The sequence below is a fragment of the Seriola aureovittata genome, chromosome 3 (genome assembly GCF_021018895.1).
Source record: "Seriola aureovittata isolate HTS-2021-v1 ecotype China chromosome 3, ASM2101889v1, whole genome shotgun sequence".
NCBI lineage: Eukaryota > Metazoa > Chordata > Actinopteri > Carangiformes > Carangidae > Seriola > Seriola aureovittata.
Genome location: NC_079366.1, coordinates 14,106,997 through 14,127,245, shown reverse-complemented (window position 1 = coordinate 14,127,245; position 20,249 = coordinate 14,106,997). Strand labels below are relative to the sequence as shown.

Here is a 20,249-nt window from a genome sequence, read left to right as displayed (position 1 = left end):
AAACACGGCGCTTATTGCAACAGGGTCCGCGCAGGTATGTCCGTTTAGTACTGTCAAAGCAAGATACGTGTTTTTGTTTCACATTTTTAAATCACATATTGAATTTTAGACATGTCAGGCTCATGCACTGACGCATTAAAGAACAATTACCATTATTGAACCTATTCTGACAGTTTATTGTTATATAGATTTCAGGTCATATCATCTGATGTACCGCGACTAATCCTGATGTCATATCCTGTCCTCACAGATAAGACGATAAAATCCACAACGTTACAGCAAAAATTTCAAACAGGAATCATCTGTTGAACGGATGGGGAAAAAAATAAATAAATAAATAAACTGAATCCTACGCTACATTACAAGATCCAGTCCCCTCAGTCAGTCCTTCTCTCACTTCTCTGCATTAGAGACTGGGAAACGAGGGAGTTTGGAGAGATGAAAAATCATCAAATAAAACAAAGTGCCAGCCCCCAGTGCTGCACGCTAGACCAACATCCCACTGTGCCGCAGTTAGACTGATTAATCGTGAAAGTGTGAGAGATTAAAGGGGGCACATCCCAGGGTTGCTGCTAATGGATTTAATATTCATGAACCCCTAATAAGGAGGGGGAAGGCAAGAGGGATCCAATTTATCCTGCAGTCTGTTTTTTTTTTTTACACTTGTGGCCTGGAACTGTTGGAAAATGCCATATTAATTTATGTACTTCCATAATATTCACATCATCCTTCCCTAGAGGCCTAATGTATTTGTGTGGATGTGTAGCGGCTGTTGAATATAACTTTATATAACTCTCAACTGTACTCACCTGATGGCTCCTCTGTGCTGCTGGACGGGGTTGTGGGAGGTGCAACTGGAATCTCTACTCGCAGAGAAAACATACACACAAAGAAAGATCAGTTTCATTATTACTTGCATCTGACAGTACACATGTTTTTGTCTTTGTGCGCATGCATGGTGGTACAGTATGTGAATGTGCATATTTGATAAGGAAGGATTCAGGTAAAACAGTTGAAAGGAATTGAAATATGTCAGTTTTAGGGCCATGAGTCTCTCAATGCTCGGTGAGTTTCTTTTTTCAACAGACAAGCTTTTAGCGTGAATGCACAATTGTTATGCTTAACGGTTGGCTGCAAATTCACTAAATACCTCATACCTCAAATTCAGTCATAATGGCAGTGCAGGGTTTCCTGTCCGGTTTGAAAACACTGAACATGTGATTTTGTGTCAACTCTTTACAGTCTCAAGTAAAAGGTATAAGATGCCACGAAAGCCTCGAAAAAGACATTTGTATAATCTGGGGGTCAAGGTGCAAAAATATACATTTTAAGTTTTTGTGCAGTTCATTAAGGAAGATGTTTTCCCCCTAGCTTTTATTCATCCTACTGTTAAATTATTATCTTTTTCTTTCTCCAATCCTCATTCTTAAATTTCAAGCCTCTATCTCAGACACTGTCAAAGTTCCTCATCCACAAATTTCCTCCATAACTATATCTGACCGATAACAGGCCTGCAAAGTCCAAAGGGATGGAGAAATCAATTCTGTGAAATGAGCCGAAAGCTTTCAGTGTGTCGCTGCTGCTGCTGCTGGGCCGAGCAAAACTGAGGTAGTTATTTAGTTCACTTTGGACAGGGATACGTTACTGAAACAGTGAAACAGCAACATTTCAAGTTACAGCAACTGAAAACTGTTTCATTACATTCACGTTCATGACAGTTTCATTTCCTGCTTTAATTCCCTTATGGAACTTTCGTCCTGCATTCTACAAACCAATTGGCCGTTGGATGTTCGATAGAGGTGGCATACGGATTGAGACACCGGCCATGAACCACAACTTCCAGGTGGGGACCTTTGCTTCATTTCATTCCACATCTCTCTGCACCCTAATTTTGTTTCATCTCTTTACTGTCATCTGTCTGATAGAGGCAATTTTTTTAGTAATTTGAAATCATCTACCTGTTGACTCTTTCAACACCAGGATCTCAGTTGTATCCTGTCCTAGAGTTTTAATGGGGTTTATTTATAATAAATATTGTTAATCACTTTCAGTGTATCTTTCTTCATCCAGTTGGTATTTCTCTGTTTCATCCTCCTCCCTTGCAGCCTGCTGCAGCGGTGGCAGTTTGGATTTCCAAAGACTTGATTCTCTCAGCCTTCCTTCATACTCTGCTGTATTCATGAGTGGGTAGGAAGCTGACACTCAGAGAAACCATGCACGAAGAACGGCCCTCTTATCTCCAAAGGGGCAGGATGGCAACAGAAGGTATAAAACACACATAATGCCTTTTTTTATGTTATTGTGGACAGGAGGGACAGAAGGGGCTCATCAAAAAAAGTCTTTGGAGAGCAGCGAGCGTGGGGGTGGTGGTGGGGGGATACGAGGACAAAAGGCAAAACCACAGAGATGTATCAAAGACACATGCAAAGAAACGACAAACTAAGGGAAGAGGTGCACAACAGCGGTGGTTACAGCTGTGCAAAGGTGAAGAGTTTGTGTATGAGGGAAGAAAGAAAGAATCAAGTCTTTTGATCAAGTCAAATCAGATTTTCTCAGCGGGGATCGAGGGAACCTTGTTCCTACTTTCTGAACGTACACAACATTTACGTCAATTGTGCACCATAAATCAGAATCTGTGGAATGATGTGCACGCCCGTTGTTGACTTGTAGACATAATGAGGCCTTCTCCCATGACGAATTGGTCTATATAATGACAAGAAAAACAATCACTGCCAAAACAATGGCGCCTGAAGCCCAGAGGTCCCGTTGTTGATCAGCAATCCTCCATCAGTATTCGGTCGCCACGCGTGCCAGTTTAAATAATGAGCCTGGTTCTCGTAATTGACTCGTGTAGATTTATGGCTGACAGCGCTGGAAGGTATACACAAAGTCAAAAATATAATATGACGCTCTATTGAAAGGAAACTTGGCAATAGCTGTTGCTGAATCTCACAGAGGGCTGTTACAGATTACACTAGACTACACAGCGATCATCAGAGAGGGACTTTATTTTACAGGGATCACTGTGTGTTTGACACCTCAGCTCTGACTTAACGTTCCCAGGAAACAAAGATGTCTGATAAGATGATTTCATTTATTCCTTTATTATCAGCCATACATATCCATGTAGAGATTAATCCTCATAAGAATTTCATTCCTTGCATCTTCTTATGATGGCAAGAGCCCCAATTAAAGCACATTGTTTGAAACAAAAGAGCCAATCGATGTCCATGAATTGTTATTAGCTATGGGGCGTTAAGCCCTAAGGCAATACTGTACTTTTTCAGCTTTAATACCCAGGACACATTCTGGTTTATAAATGGTCAATGGATACTGAGGTCAACTCTGATTTTATAAATCACCAAAATCTTTGTGCAGTCTTTATCTAAGACACTTTGGGGCTTGGAGATGCTTGTGTTAACAGCTCTGGGTTTTTAACTTAGATTTATGGAGACCAACAGGCCGGGAGGGCTTTGCTGCCGTAAACCTGAGGTTCGGTTTAATGGTGTGTTTATTTAAGACAGCAGATAAACTGGTCAGAAAACCGAGAGTCGGACACTAAGCACTTGTCTGAAGAAAAGGATGAGAGGATTTAAAGCAGCGTAGGAGCGTCTGCTGTCATAGTGTGGGTTTTGCTGTGTTTATGTGTTGGTTTGACTGTGCATGATTTGAATATGCACATATGTGTGTATGTGTGTGTGTGTGTGTGTATCATCACACATTGCAGTGTCAGGTGTGCCCCCTTCCTTTCAAATGTGTGCAATAGATCATATGGTCCCAGAGTGAGGCAGATGCGGTAAAGACTGGTTCCACGTACTTATGCAGGGGGCAATGGGCGAGCGGCTCTGCTGGTAGCCTTTAGCACAGCGGTTGCACGTGATACCAGTCACGCCGTCTTTACAGGGACATTGTCCTGTGGTTTGGTTACAGGTTTTGCCAGCAGCACCCACGGGATGGCAATCACATGCTGTGAGGAAACAGAGGAAGAAAGAGAGGCAAAGTGAGTGGTCACACACACACACACACACACACGCACGCACACACACACACACACACATGTGGGGAGATACAAACATATACTGTCTATAGAAAGTGCAGGTGGGTACACAGCAGCAACGACAGCAGTGGTGGCAACAATAACAGGGTGGTGAGAGGCAGGTGGAGGCGTGCACAGACAGACAAAACCTTCTCAAGTTCAACATCGCAGCGAGTGTGGCGTCATGACCGAGAGAGCAACACATCCTCAGAAGTCCACAGGCATTTCTTGACATTTTGACGCTGTTCGCTAATTGGCTAATTAGCATGTAGCCATCACATTTACCATAATTACAAGCAGCTAAAATACAGTATCAGCATAATCTTGAATCAAAATTATCTGTGTGTGTTTGTGTGTGCTGTTTGGCCTTGGTGTGTGTGTGTGAGTGTGTGTGTGTGTGTGTGTGTGTGTGCCAGTATTTGAGCGCACTGTGGGGCTGCAGCTGAGTATGTGAGGTAAAGAGGGTTGTGCATGTTTACAAAATGATAAAATAATGGAGGATAATCCTAATTGCCTGTTTCTGATTAAGCTTTGAACGTGAGCCCAAAACGTCTGTCACACTTCCTCCCAAAACTTGGGGGGTCTATCGAACACATATGCTTCAGGAATGTAATCATTTTACAATTGCTTGCCCCCAATCCGAGCCCTCGACTTATTTCACAGCCAAACCCTTGTCAGGTTTGAATTCAGTGTTGAATAATAGTTGTCTGAGAGTTGTTTCTTTTCGTCTGTTTCTGTTCATAAATAGTAGTGACTCCGGCAAGAGGAGTCCACACAAGTCCGTACAGTAAATCCTGACAGTCTAACCCGGACCAGAGCAGCCGTGATAATCTATCACCATATCCACTTCTTTACTTGAAAAACCTACAAAGCCAAAAATGCTGTTTGTCACCAAACTCTCACCACTATATTCCTCATTCCCACAAGTGTTATATTTTCTGTTTATTTCCTATGGAAAACCGGTGATGCTGACTCTCAGCCCCAGGGTTGGGTCGGCTCTGATCATTCGCTGCCCCTCCCTGAAGATTTTTTTTTTTTCTGCGTTGTGTCACTTGTCACTCTGAAAGCCTTCAAAGGCGAAGCTGAATTATGTACTTTGAGGTTTGTGGGGGTATTTAGTGGTCTGGCCTGTTTTGTTTTTAACCACACAGACTGTTCAGCCCACAGTACAAAATGAAAGCTTCAAAGCAGTCTGTTCATTTCAGCCTATTGCAGTGTTTAATATGTATAAACGCCAAAGCAATTTTCGACTAATAGTGAAGCTTTATACACACAATCAAAACCGCAGGTTTCTACTGTATGTTAATTGAATGGATTAAATAATATAATGTGACTGTTGGAACAGATGTTATGTTATTGTTTGGGTGAATTTCATTTATCTAAAAAACAAAAAAAAACCAACAAAAAAAAAAACACTGTCAGTGTCAGTTCTAATGCAACGTGTTCTTTATCTTTACTTTGACCTAGAGTGTTGATACGGTTGTTATTCACTCAGGCTGTATGAGACACGAGCTCTCTGGGAGATCCATATTACAGCGGGCCTCGGGGAAAAGACTGCTGTAAAGTGGTAATGTAATACGGTATCTGTTCTCTTTACGATTGACCTCAGACTTTTAGGAAAAACATAGTTGTTGCTTTGTGAGGTATTTTGACAAGTGAAGTACTAGAAGACAATGCTATCCTCCAGGCTGAAGGACATAATTTTGTAGGAGGCTACGCATTTTGGCAGGCCACCTCCTCCCGCCTCCCTATCACACGCTCTCTGGCTTTTATCTCTATTGCCTGTTTCCTGTGATTCAGCTTCTGTTGCTGCTCTTATCTCTCGTCGGTGTGTGTGTGTGTGTGTGTGTGTGTGTGTGTGTGTGTGTGAGTGAGTGAGTGGGTACTTGTGCTGCTACTTGTCCCTTCTTATCAGACTCAGAGAGCCTCCTTAAAAGTGTGTGTACCTATTAGCGCCTTTATCAGACCAATCTGTCACTGCTTTCGTTGCTTTAGTTGTGTCTAACTGAGGAACGGCACACACACACACACACACACACACACAGAGTCTCAGGAAGCCCAATAAACAGCGTGGAGGCCACTCCAGCACGTCCTCAGGCCTGTAAATTTAGGAGTATGTCACAGGAATCTAAGGCACAGGTGAGTAAAGTGCATTTCTGGTTGAAGCTTCAGAAAGTTCAGGTTATATTTTTAAGAGCATCTGCCTGTAACCACGGCTCAGAGCCTCAAGCGTGCCAGTAAATCAAGGTGCACAGCACATGGTCTACAGGTGGGAAGCCTCCCTCTCCTCCTTTCGCTGGCGAAAGGACTGGTTTACTGGGTGTGTGAGCGAGAGTTCTGGTGATAAGTGTATGTCCACTTAACGGTTAAGTGGCTGTGTGCTCTGCTTCATGGCTACTCCAGATGACTCAGGGAGATATGGGGACAAGAGAGCAAGAGGCCCTTTCTGTTTCAACATGTCCAGCAAGGAAAACTGGCAGAAGTTTATGATAACACGTGTAGGTGTGTGCATATAAGGGAGTGTGGGGTCTTTTCCCAACAACATAGATCTGAATCTCAAGTATTAGTCCTGTATAACTGTCATGCCGGAGAAAGAATGAAAGATGTTCTTGGTTAATGGGGAGAGTAGAAGGCGTTTTCAAAGGCAGGCAGTCGCGCTTACGACTGAGATTGCACAATGTGAGAATTTTGAACTCTGCCAATTGTTTACCATGAAGCTGCTGTTTGAAGTCTGCTCCCCCCGTTCGGTTTGTGCGCTCTGTGCCAATAAGAAGTTGGCTCTGGAGTGAAGCCAAGCTACTCGAGTCTGTGTTCTATTATAATTAGGTTTCTGCTCCTCCACAAGTATCTTCGGAGAGCAGAAAGAGACAGTGTTATTGGGTTGTTGCATCCTGAATAAGCAGCTTTATAAATGGCGATGTTTGGAGTTTTATTGATCAGAATAAGAGGCTGCGACGGCCCAAACAGTGATTGCTTTTGGCCACCGAGTGCGACTAAAATGTTGGACGTGAGCTTATTTTGTGAATGGTGTTTGATGCACATGTGTGTTGTTCTAATTGAAAACACACTGATATCAGTGCACCCTCAGGGAATCCAAAGCTAAAAGTGAAGTCATGAAAAACAATATTTTTCAAATCCCAAGCATTTTATATGTGGTGAATAGAAAAAAAAACTATTGTGTCAATGGAAGACATATGCTGGGGAGAGCGGAGGAGGTTTTTTAACATGTTATTCTGATTGAAACAGACCATCCCTCAATCAAAGCCTAATTTTCCTCTGTATGCAAAATATGTTCCTCATCATCCCACTGACCGATGTAATTTAATGATGGTTTAAGTTCAGATTCGAATGTGAAGGCATGAATTCAATCCATCAGTCACAGAACCGATGCCAACCTGTTCAAGCTTGATCTTATTAAGTTTAGCTTGTCCTCTGAGGAGGCCTGATCAAGAGCAGCATTCGTTATTTGGCAAAGACCTCTCGTGCAGTTATTGTTGTCGTTCAATATACTCTAGGCTCCGCATCGAGATGGGCTCTGTTTAACTTTTAGAGACAGGCTTTTTAAAATGAGTACCAGCGTGACAAACACGGCTAACACACAGCTGATTAAACTCTATGTAGTTATCACTGCAGAGTGACATTTGTTATCTCAGTTGTATGTCACAAGTGTTTTTAAAAGACCACCTAGGGTGCTGCATCTCTTGGTCTTTTTAATCTCACTACCACCTCTTCAAGTGTAACTCATGCAGTTCTATGTCAAATACACTCACTTTGTTTTATTCAGATTCCAGTTAAATACACAAACAAGAGCTGCTCGAAACGTATTCTGTGTTTACACTCTTACTCAATGAGGGGTGAAGTTATAAATTTCGCCGTGTAAATGTAGCCACCGGGCTGGGCTCACTTTCTGCGGTGGATAAGCCTCTGCGCTCTTTTACTCGTAATGGCCTCCTATGGAAATGAGCTGCTTTCTGGGAGGATTGTATTACGCATATAAAAGCGAACTCTTGTGCTCCTCGACCTGCCCCGCGCTCCTACGGCGCTCATTCTCTTCCAAAAGCCACACGGCAGAAAAAAAGAGAAGGGCTCTTCTCTTTGAATTCAATAAATAATCAAACCTCTTTAAACGCTGTCACTTCGGTGCAGCACTCACGCTGCTTGAGGAGCAGACAGAAATTAGTTCTGCTGTTTGAGTTTCAGTGAATTATCTTGAGTTATGATGTGGTAAACCTGAGAGAATTTGGCAGGGCAAGACTCTGACAACATAACTTAAGACATACAGGTGTTTGATGTAGGGGAAAAAGCTGTGTGTGGTAACTTTAAGTTCATTAACAGAGCGAGAGAGAGAGAGAGAGAGAGAGAGAGAGAGAGAGAGAGAGAGAGAAAGAGAGAGCACGTAATACAATGACTCACATCCTTAAAGTATTCATCTGTAACTTTCCAAATATAGTTTACAAAAATGTTTTAATTGGCAAAAAGAAGCAGTTCATGCTTCGTATCATTTGTCAGCGTGGGGTAATTACCACAAGCCTTTATTGTAAGTCTGTTTTGATGTAACTGAATACCTCAGTAGAGCTTGGACAGTGTTTGCATATAATTACTGGGAGGGCTGGGAGAGGTGGGAGGTGCATAAACTCTGGCAAATTTCATGGATTAAATTGAACCAAACCGTTTGGGTAAGCTGACAATTTTATAAATGATGATGAAATGTGTTTATACTTTGGTTGGTTGAGGGGCAGCAGAGAATGTGAAGGAGTCCAGAGCGAGTCTCTAGTGTGGGTGAGATGATTTAGTATTTACAGGTTTGGAGACTCTGATATAATGAGTATGTGACATGACTGCACTCCTGCTATGAGCCTACGGGACTGTAATTATCATATAACAATAATATTATTGTAGGTCATATCATTGGATTGTTATGGAATTCCACAGGATTTATGGAGCAAATGTAACACACTGACATCTTTTTCTTTTTTTTTTTATTAAATCAATTTTACTAAAATTGTGCTTGTTAGTGCTTACGTTGAGTAATGAGAATGAAACTGATGATGATCAGAATAATGATTAAAGCTGTACCTAATCACTATTCTCATTATGGATTATTGTCTTGAGATTTTTTATTCGATTGATCATTTTATCATTTGGTCTATAAAATGTCAGAAAATAGAAAAAAAATGACCATTGCAAATTTGCAAATTTTTTAGAGCACAGGGGGAACATCCTCAAACGGCTCGTTGAGTCCAACCAACAGTCCAAAACACAAAGGGTTTAAATTAACATGAATATAAAACAGGAAAGCAGCAAATTCACATTTACGAAGCTGGAATATTTTTGCTTGCAAACAAGAGACAGTTGGATTCTGTTATTTCTTACACTCTTTATAAAACTGAAATAGAAACATGAGTCTGAATATTTTAAAAATGACTGAATGTTGCATGTACACATCACATTAGCAGCGAGACCGAGAGCACCAGGCGGAGTCAGAAGAGAAGAGAAAACCAGCCTGCACAGAGACAGAGTTCATGCATAGAGGACAGATGAAGATGAAGGAGGCCAAGTTCCTGTCAGGCTCCAAGTCAGTAGCACTAGTTATCAAAAAGTTCTTGCACACATAAAATATTGAGCCAGCCCCACATATCCAGAGGCACATGTACTATACATAATCAGTTTACTCCAGATGCCAGAGGTCCATACAGGTGCATTTTTCACAGCTTTTTGACTCACTGTTTTGACTTTTACTTCATGACTCATTTATCCAAAGTTTCCTAACATCAAATTAGTCATCATCATCGTATGAGAGCAGATTTCCACATCAGTGGAAACTGAATTTTTCTCATTGCAGACAGGCTGTTTTTCTGGGGTATGGTAAAAATCATTTTATCGTTACATGAACTAAGGCTGTTTTTTTTGTTGGTTTTTTTTTTTTTTTTTTTGCTTTAATTCAGTTCATCTGCTTCAGAACATGGGAACCGTTAATGCATTTGTTCTCTTCTGCCTGCTTGCCTCCAAGCTCTCTCATTTCAGTGGTTAGCACACTGAGAGACTTGCCAGTGCAAGCAGGAAAAAAGAAGAAGAAAAAAGTCATGAAAAAAACCAGTCTGCAATCATGGATTCATCATTTGTATGCTGATTGAAAATGTGAAGGTCTCTATCATCTAAAATGTGTAAAATTGAGAAAATTGTGATATAATGATAATTAAATGATAAATTCAAACATGATTCCATTATTTACCTGAATGGAATAAAAGCTGTATTTTGATGCACATCTTACTAATTAGCAGTTATGCTTTTATGCTCCAGTTTGTCTACTGTATATTGTAAAGTGTCTCTCTTGTCTACAGGCGCAAAGAAACAAATGTCTCTTAATTCTGTGGAGAAATGCACAGCACGACCTTGAGGCATCTAATTTTTCCGTTGCGAGAAACAAACCCCCATGAAAGTGAGTTATGGGATGCTGAAAGAATCAAGTCTTGGACACATGAGAAGGGATGTAAAAATAACAAAAAAAAAAAAAAAAGAGGTTAAATCTCCACAATTAGCTCGCCCGGTAGACACAGCAGAGGATAAGGGTTAATGATACACAACGTCCCCATGTGATGAATGTCTGTTTGCATTCCTGCTCGACAGGAGAATGGGCCCAAAGCCACAGAGGGTGTTAATGTCAGTTTAGGAATATCACTCATGAGCGGCTGCAGGGGTGAATAAATGGATGCATTTGTCAGAGAGCTTTGTTATGAATTTGCGTGCATGCAGAGAATGAAACGTGCTTGAAATGGTTGCTGGATGTCAGGAATTTAATGAGACTAAATGCGACATGTTTGACAAATGTTTTTATTACAGCAGCACTAAGTATGTCATCATGGAAAAATGTACTTTCCGAAAAGGGAAAAGGTGCAAATTGGGAATTGATAGATTATTTTCTCGTCTCAACCGACATCAGGTTTTTTTAATTTTTTTTTTTTTATGATGTTTTACTCTTCAGACATGCCTTCCATCAAACTGGCAGATTTGGTCAGTTTATTTATTTACTCCCTGGTGAATGATATAAGAAAACTCAGGCTTAAACTGTCAGCAGGCAGCTAATATTTCCTCATGCGTTGCCTTTGGAAGTGGGCGCTCTGAAACCCTCAGTCAGGTATGCGTGTATTTCTGTGTGTGTGTGTGCGAGCTGTATCTTTACGGAGCGACTCTGAGGTGTCTCCGGGCTTGTTTGCACAGGGATTCAGCTCCTGTTATCTTTCCCTGCAGCAATAGAAGAGGTGAGAAAACATACCCTCTCTCTTTTCTACCCCCCCCCCCCCGCTTCCTCCCTACCTCTTTCTTTGACCCTTATTAGCTACGGTGAGGGCTGATGGCAGGCAATTCATCCCAGCACTGAGTGGTGAGCACACCTGCGTGGGGGTGTGTCCCTCTGGTCCTCCTCATTTCCTCCTCTTCTCCTTACCCTTCATCCCTCCCTCCCTCTCTCCCTGCCATTTTTCACTCTCTTGCCGCCCCTCTGAACCTGACTTTAGCCTCGCCTTCCTCCTTGTCTCTGCAGAAGCCCCTCCACCGATCTTCCGGGGTTTCTCGTTCATCTTTGACCTGCACCAGGGGATCACTTCGCACCTCGGCTCTGTTTGTTTTGCTTGTCCTGTCATTCCTTAACCCACCCGAATGAAGCCAAATAACTCAGTGTCGATGAGGGAACACCCAGCCCAAGCCTCCCATACCACCACGACCTCCACAATCCCGACAGACCCCCAACTCATCTCCGCTGACAGGGGGAGATGAAGGTGAGACAGGCTCAGGAATGTGAAGACTGTTGGCTTCCCCCCACTTACTGTAATTCATCTAAAACTGTTTCATTTCAGACCTAAATCATTTCAGTAGTGGCTTGTATTGAGTATGCAGTAGTATTGTGTGTATGTTTTTCTATATTCTTTAATAAATATTTTGATAAGATTTTTTTTTTTTTTTTAATTTAAATAGCAAAACAAAATAAAATCCTAAATTTGGCTTTTTGCACAACATGTATTTTAAAACTTTTCTGTATAAAGACTAATTTCTTTATCTCTACTGACTTTTTTTTTTTAATAACTTATTATGTAATTTAACTTTCTAAAATGGCCACCTGACCAGCTGTGACTGTGCTGGCCAAAGAGAAAACAAAAGAGGGATAAAAAAAAAAAACAGCACTGTACCTTTGCAGGCTTTCCTGTGTGAGATGGGTTTGGACAGATCTCTGTAGTAGCCCTCCTTGCAGTAGTGGCAGTGGCGACCTGCTGTGTTGTGGCGACAGTTGAGGCAGACTCCTCCGCTCTTCCTCCCCGACAGCTTGTACAGCTCCATGTTGAAACGACACCTTCGGGCGTGAAGGTTGCAGTTACAGGCTGCGGAGGAAACAAAACAGGACGCAAATAAGTTTCTATTTGTTTGAATCAAATTCCAGTTATTGACAACAAATTCATTTGATAGTTGGTGAATGATGACCGTGTTTTACTACATTAATCTGTTGTGCTGTAGCCTGGTTTGGCAGCTTACACTTTAACAGAGGTTAATGACGGACTGGGCAGTTTTGTTGAGGTTAGGTTACTTGTTTGAGCAAATCACTGACAGCGAGTGGTGAGGATGGCAGTTGCTTAGAGCCAGTAGCGGAAAGTAACTAAATGCATTTATTCAGGTACTACAATACACTTCAGGCCCAATTATTATATTATAATAAGATATAAAATACTCCACTACATTTATTTGATCATTTTAGTTACTAGTTACTTTGCAAAGTTAGATTAATAATAGAAAAAATAAACAAGTAAATTCAAATGTGTTATCATAGGTTAAAATGAGACTTTTACTGATCCCTGAGGGAAAATTCACAAACCATCCAGAAGTATATAAAATAATTAAAATGGCCCCAACTTCTACCAGCTGCAACATTAAAGTGACATAATACGGCATATTATTCTGAAATGGGCCATTCTGCATAATGAGTACTTTTACTTTTGGTACTTCAAGTGTATTTTGGTGCAGACTGAATGTGAAGTAAAATTCTGAATGCAGGACTTTTACTTGTAACAGAGTATTTCTACACTGTGCTGTTGCTATTTTCACTCATGTAAAAGATCAGAGTGCATCTTTCACCATGGCTTAGGTCAGCTGATGTGACAGTTTGAGTCCTGTTGGTGCATTAATGTTTGATAAAGGTTTTTTTCTTTACAGTAAACTCGTTTATAATGGTAGTTAAACTACTGATACTGATACACAAGTTTAAAGCTGCTCTGCCAGCTGGTCAGAAATGAGTATTTTTGTTGCTGTAGTATATTATATTTACGAGACTGGCTTGATGCAGAACCATCATTGATACCAATATGAGGGCAAGAGAGTTTGAACTTTTCTGATAATGAGGTCAAACACAGCATCCCTCTCTCATCTGTTTCTCTCTCTACCTCTCCCCAGCTGTCTTTTTCTGTCAAATGCTTCCCTTTACTTTTCCTCAAGGTCCTCTCCCGCTCTCCAGGGTCCATACTGTACTAAACAGAAAGTGAAGGCCTGGTATTACCATTCCTCCATTCCCTGCAAATCCCTCTGAGCATGTGCAGGACCTCTCACTCTCACCGCTTGTTTACTGATGAGTACAGTTGCCAGTTGCTGAGTTTAATTATCCGGCTGATGTTTATTCATGACTTTCTGGCAGCAGAGTGAGGCAGGCATGCCCAACTTCATTAAGGCCGGCCGTCCGAGACACCGGTCCTCCAGCAACACCACAGACACATTCATGCATTATTAAAAGCAACACTTCTGATACAGTGTGTGGGTACATACTGTACTGTATGTGTGTGTGTGTGTGTGTGTGTGTGTGTGTGTGTACACGTATGGAAATGGGGGTTATCTGGGTCCAACGGGGGTCCCCTCGTTGGTTCATCTGTCCATGTTTTTCTGCACCACCTCTTCACACAGCTTTTCATCATCTACCCGTCATACAGCCAGCTCTTACTCCCCCCTGTATCCCTCAACCTGGCTTCTCACTGATCTTTGTGTGTGTGTGTGTGTGTGTGTGTGAATGTAATGTCCTCTGAAGTTATGGAGACATGATTGTGTGTGTGTGTGTGTGTGTGTGTGTGTGTGTGTGTGTGTATAGTCCGGGTATTACTCATGTTGTGGGGACCTACATCAGTTTACACATTATGAGGACTTGTCTTCCTTATGGGGACCAGAAACGAGTCCCCACCACATATTTAAGGTTATGGTATAGGTATTTAAGGTTTAGATTAATGGATAGGGTAAGTCAAGTTGTATGTTGTTGTCAGTTGTTAAGATTAGAATAAATCTCCAGGAAATTAATGTAAGTCAGTGTAATGTCCTTTGAAGTCCAGGAGGCATGACTTTGTGTGTGAGTGTTTGTGTCTGTGTATTTACTGTGTGCGTTTTTTGGCTGTATGTTTTCTGGATGTGTGTCTGGTTTCAAGCCATTGAGATTCCAAGAACCTAATTACAATATCATTTCTAAAATAGTCATACCGTACAAACACAGACACACACACACACACACTAGAATATCTGTGCATTATCAGCTGTGACTTGGCTTTTCCTGCAGGACAGCAGGGGTTTAATTAATGATATGTCTGCTTGCTCTCCCTCCCTGCATGCGACTGTTGGTCCTAAACTTTAGTATGTTATGACCCTGATTCGCCCATGAGCCCATTTTTTTATACAATGAGACAACAACATGATGATATTTACTTGATAAATAAGACTTTGTGATGTTTAGCTTAGAGGAGATTCGGGTTAAAACGATCATCTTTACTCCTGTGGACTCACCTGACTGGATTTAGACCTATTTTTTCCTTAAAGTGACACAGATCTGATGTTTTCATTGTTGTCTAAAGCTAGATTTACACCTGTGCATGACTCATGTTGTTAGCATTTCAAACAGCAGAGCAGATTCTTCGCTTCACTGGAAAACCCCTAAAGCCCACTGATAGCCACAACCTGATAGTGTGTGTCTCTGCACAGGACTGTTGACATATAAAAGAGGTTATGGAGATAAAAGTGTATAAAACTTTCTTTCTTTCATAGATATTTTCTGACTTACAGCCACAAAGATCATAGAATAACATAATGGATTCAAATTGTCCCTGTTTAGACAGCTCTCAAATGATCTGTGTCAGTGTGTTGAAAAACTCGAGCCGGCTGTCAGTCCAGCTCTGGGCCACAGCTGGTGAAAGCTATCTGTGAGCTCGCCTGCAGGTAACAAGGATCACTGTATAGAGAAGTAAAGCCGGTGGAGGATCAGTGCACGGCCTCAGACCTGCAGACACGTCTCTGTTACACTACAAAGATTGTTTCACACCTACCCAAAAAAATGAAGACAGGGGGAATTCTAGCCTACCGGACTACATGTCCCCGGTGAGGATAATGTGGTTGTCCTGGAAGGCATGTTGGTTATTGTAGAGACAGTATACGATCTGGATGTGAAGGTGTGGGGCAGAGGGCCACATTGTGTTTGAAGGTAGGATATTATCTCAGATAATGGAGAAGAGTGAGAAACACTTTATCTAAACTCACTGACACTGGGGCATGATGTAAGCTTGTTCACACAATACCCCTTACACTGTCTACAGAGAAGAAAACTTAGGAAACTGTGTTGTAGTTGGCAAAACTCCAAGTGTTTCATGCGCGCAGACTGTTTTAAAAATGACATCATAATAGCCTCGTCCAAATTAAGGCACATTTGATTAAGAACAACTGAAGTTTTGTAAGGCGATATGTGATTTGTCTGGCACGAGCTTATCAGGTTTCCTGCGAGGTTATAAAACACCCGCTTGTCATTCAGACATAACAATCACAGTGTTATCCATTCATGCGGAGTTACCTGTTTATTCTCGTTATTCTCTATCAAGCAATCAGCTCATCTTTAAAGATAACATTACGATGAAATGTTTCTCTGCTACTGCAAATTCAGCATTTAATGTATTTTATTAGATTCAGCCAATACCTGTTCATCTCACAAATATTACGAGGAATTTTGTGTAGGATTAAAAAAGTTAATGTCCCTGTTAAGTATGCAGAAGAAAACACAGCTTGTCAACAGTATCTGTACATTTAAATAGCACCGCATCAGCACAGCTTAATGCAGTGGTAGAAATATTACTGGAGCAGCAGCTGCTTTTATTTTCTCGCAAAATTAAACTTGACTACAGTGACATAAAACATGGCAGTCACAAGCAACCGGTGACATCATTCCTTGTACCCTCTAAAACTAATAAACTGAGATAAAAATATTGCAGAGCATTTAGTTAAAACTAGTCCATCACTTCCAAAATGACAGACAGAAAGAAAAGACATAAAAATGTGTTCCTTTTTAATTCATCCCATTCAATAAAAAATCCTGAGCACATAGCACTGTATTTGTCCCAAGGCTAGAAAGTTCCTCTGTTTCATTTCAGAATGAACACCTCAGGAAACGCTGCTCTCTGTTGCTGCTGAAATACCTGCCATCTCTTTTCAGGAGAAGCGTTGCGATAACAGTGACAAACAATGGCAAAGAGGACCATTGCTGCGCGGTAACACACACACACACACACACGCACACACACACACACGCATGCACAACACTCCTCACACTTGCTCTTTACAACCAGCAGGATTCAGGGTTTCTACCCTTCAGTGGAGACACAAAAGCTGAGCTGTAGTTTATTTCAGCCAAGCAATCAGCTCGCACACCTTCATGGCAAACAAAGAATTCACACCACCCACACATGCGCACACACACACACACACGTTTGGTCCTAGCTCCCAGTGAATCAACATTTATTCCTTGTGTTAATATGAGAACAGTAAACTACATAAGAATTAGAATAACTACAAATATAAACAGAAAAAATGCAAAAAGAGAAAAAAAAAGTCCTAATTATTTCTTATTAAAACATAACACCCTATCGAATACAATTTGAGTAGCTTTGTAAATTATAATGTGCTGAATTTTTATTTTGATAATTAATGTTAACAAAGACCAAATTGAACTCATGCGACACCCTAAAATGTTCAGCCTGTTTTCAATCAAATGAACCGCTTCAGGCTGGATTAGTGAGTCAGTGGCCGCCTGTAACTGCCCCCAGGTGAGCAGTAAAAGGAAGTGTGAAGTGATACCTCTAAAACGAGTGTAATTGAATTAGCTGGATGAAGCTAAGCTTACCCAAAGCTTTTCAACACCTCCTGCAATGTTGACCACAAGTATCTGAAATGACAAAAAGCTGCAGCTGTTAGAAAATTTTAACCTCCAACTGCAGAATTTAACAGGAAACTGATTTGTTTATCGGGTGTTGCTGTTTCCCGCACATCTTAGGAGACCCGGGGCCCCAGCGCGGTGTCTGCGTGTGTTTTGGAAAGTTGGCTAATTAGTTTCTTTGAGTGGTTCCCAGCCTCTATCGACTGACCTCAGGCCCGTAGCAGCACAGAGGCAGCTTTCCCTCGGCTAATTAGAGGGAAAACTCAACCAACAGAGCTGGAGGTGGAGGTTAAGCTCATCGTACTTACGATAAGCCTGGGAATTGAGCGATGTCTGTCACATCCTCGATTTTGTTCTAAAGAGACACAGCTGATCACTGCCACTTTCCAAATCCACACGCCGGATTTGCTTTAGTTGCGGGCTCTTCACTTCTCCGATTGTAAAGACATTAACAAGATAAAAACATTTTTAAAAAAAGCTTTATAAATTATCAAATATTTTTGTGAGGTCTGTGGAGGTGATGCGCTCTGTTGAGTCGGTTATTTTTCCACAGCTCTCAGGAGTTGTCAGCCTCCCCGCTGCCGGCACCTCCAGCGCTCACCCAAACAGGACAGAATACCAAAACCCAACACCACCGCCTGCGAGCAGGGGGCTGGCAGAAAGCTCTGCTTCTCTGTCCGCTGCTTTTAAACAAACACCAAGGGGAGTCTACACATGAAGAGTTTACTTTTAATCCAGTGGGTTCCCCCCTGAAAAAAGTAATCAGATTAACTTCTAAACCCCCACCAGAGAAAATGAAAGAATATATTGGGTGTCTCCTGCCTTTACTTTGTTTGGGGTGGAGGGGGGTTTAAGCGAAACTCATTTCTGCAAATGTTTTCATAAAGTTTGCACCAACATATTTGGATCAATTGATACTCTCCCTATGGTGCATTTAATTAGATGATGTCAGTCCGTGAAGTATCCCTCACAGAGACACAAAAAACACACACACTGTAGCTGGATGCACAGTGCTCGGGTGAGCTGCCTTCTGGCCTGCTAACCTGCAGGCAGCTGCTCTCTCTCTCCCTCTCTCTCTCCCTCTCTCCCTCTCTCTCTCTCTCTCTCTCTCTCTCTCTCTCTCTCTCTCTCTCTCGGGTCGGGTTGGCGAGGAAACGTGACACACATGCCGGGAAAGTTTGGGAGATTTGCTGCTTGTCATGGCCAAACACAGGATCAGATGTGTGTCGAACACAAAACCCCACACGGATCCATTTCACAGATCCAGTGTGTGAACACCTGATGTGTAACTAACACACACAGGCACAAGATGTAAATGCCATGAAGGCAACTCAAGGAAATTGCTGTGTTAAGGTGCATTTTTTTTATTTTCATTTATTTTTTGCTGATACTGGTGCCAAACAAGTTGTTGCTGATATTCAAATATTGTTTCCATCAAATGTTAATCAATCCCTGACTCGATTCCTTTAACACTGACTTGTTTTTGCTCATTTTCAAGACAGCTAGAAATTAACTGCTGCCTTGGAGAGAAATAAAATACATAAATCTGCCAAACATTTGTGTGACATCATGAGACTGTGAAGTAATTGACAAGCAGTGGTGCAGGAAGTATTCAGAGCCTTCACCTAAGTAAAAATAGCAAAATCCCACTGTAAAAATACAAGTCTCGCATTGAACGTGTTACTACAGTAAAAATTTTATCAGCAAAATGTGTTTATTACAGTCTATAAAGGTGTTATATATTTTATCTTTGGATTATCATTATTATTGATTCATAAATGGGTAAGCAGTATTACTGTTACAGTTGGTTGAGGTGGCAATACCGTTTAATCTACAACAATGCATCCTATTTTATAAGTTCTATAGCACCATTTGAAATCTTGCCATACCATTTGTTACCATATCTAAGTAACTATAGCTGTTGACTAAATGTAGTGGAGTAGAAACATAAATTGGCTGGAAATGTAAATAGTCAAAGTGAAGCACAAGTATCTAAAATTCACAAGTGCAGCACTTGAGTTAAATGTACTTAGTTCCACTAAGTTGCTGACAGGAGGCAGTGTGTAACATAAGGCCTCATCAGGGTAAAACACTGTGATAATGAAAGATGATTAAGTTAAATTGTTTGTTTTTTTTAAACTGTAGAAGACTGAAAGGTGGTAAATGACATGAAATCATTATATAACTGAGTGAAAACAAACAGCAGCTGGAAAAAAAGTTTTAAAAAAAGGACAATTGGCAACAAAATGACAAAAGAAAAAATACAAAAAAAAAAAAAAAAAAAGGTATTATCCTTCAATGTCTGGCATTTCTTTTAGAGTACAGACATCACAAACAATAATTTTGAGGCCAGATGAATTCCTTGTTTAAAAACACGGTCCTGGTGACAGGTTCCTCTAGTTGTGCCTCATATTCGACTGATGTCGGACCACACGAATGTGAGTCACCGACGATGGCATCTCACTATGAAGAAATAATCGCCCCCTCTCTGATAATGACTGTTTCTCCCAAAACAACTGAAGAATTTCACTTTTTTTTTCTTTTGGAAAAGCCTCCATAATAACAGTTGAACCAAAACACTGCATGATGCGTAGTCACAGAAATATTTATGTTCACGCTGTAACTAAGATGTACGGAATATTTTGTCCTCTGCTACACATTGACTTTTCAATCTGTTTTGTGGCAACAGTTAATTTAATTGCTTCCTGTTTCCAGTCTCCGTGTTCAAGTGTTTATTTATCCTCTTTTAGAACAATGCTTGTTTTATCTTGTGTCTGTTGACCCAGACACTGACGTGATAAAGGCGGGAATTTCCAAATAAATGCGAGCTAATTGAAGGCATTTAAGGGACTGAGATGAGAGATGAAATACACAACTCAGTGTTTTGTGTTTGATGTTCTTTTCAGATACAATTACAGCTTTATATAAATGTCACTTGCCATTAACGCCTCAATTCATCTTTCTAAAGAAGAAAATTATTTTCTTTTTCATAAAGTGTTTCCACAA

General features: G+C 41.0%; 1 protein-coding gene and 1 long non-coding RNA gene across 4 annotated transcripts in view; one reads left to right on the top strand and one right to left on the bottom strand.

Moving 5' to 3' along the window:
- ntn1a (netrin 1a) overlaps positions 1 to 20,249 on the bottom strand; it is a 63,066-nt gene that overhangs the window by 14,535 nt on the left and 28,282 nt on the right. For 2 of the 3 annotated variants that reach the window (XM_056371382.1, XM_056371380.1), the window contains exons 3-5: positions 12,220 to 12,408; positions 3,818 to 3,967; positions 810 to 863 (exon numbers count right to left, since the gene is read on the bottom strand). In XM_056371382.1, the coding sequence (XP_056227357.1) occupies positions 810 to 863; positions 3,818 to 3,967; positions 12,220 to 12,408 (393 nt within the window). The remainder of the gene's footprint in view (positions 1 to 809; positions 864 to 3,817; positions 3,968 to 12,219; positions 12,409 to 20,249) is intronic. The other variant, XM_056371383.1, reaches the window with a different exon arrangement.
- Positions 2,191 to 12,075, top strand: LOC130166070 (uncharacterized). The gene is made up of 3 exons (XR_008827096.1): positions 2,191 to 2,265; positions 3,931 to 4,000; positions 11,577 to 12,075. It is a non-coding gene; the product is annotated as an uncharacterized LOC130166070 (long non-coding RNA).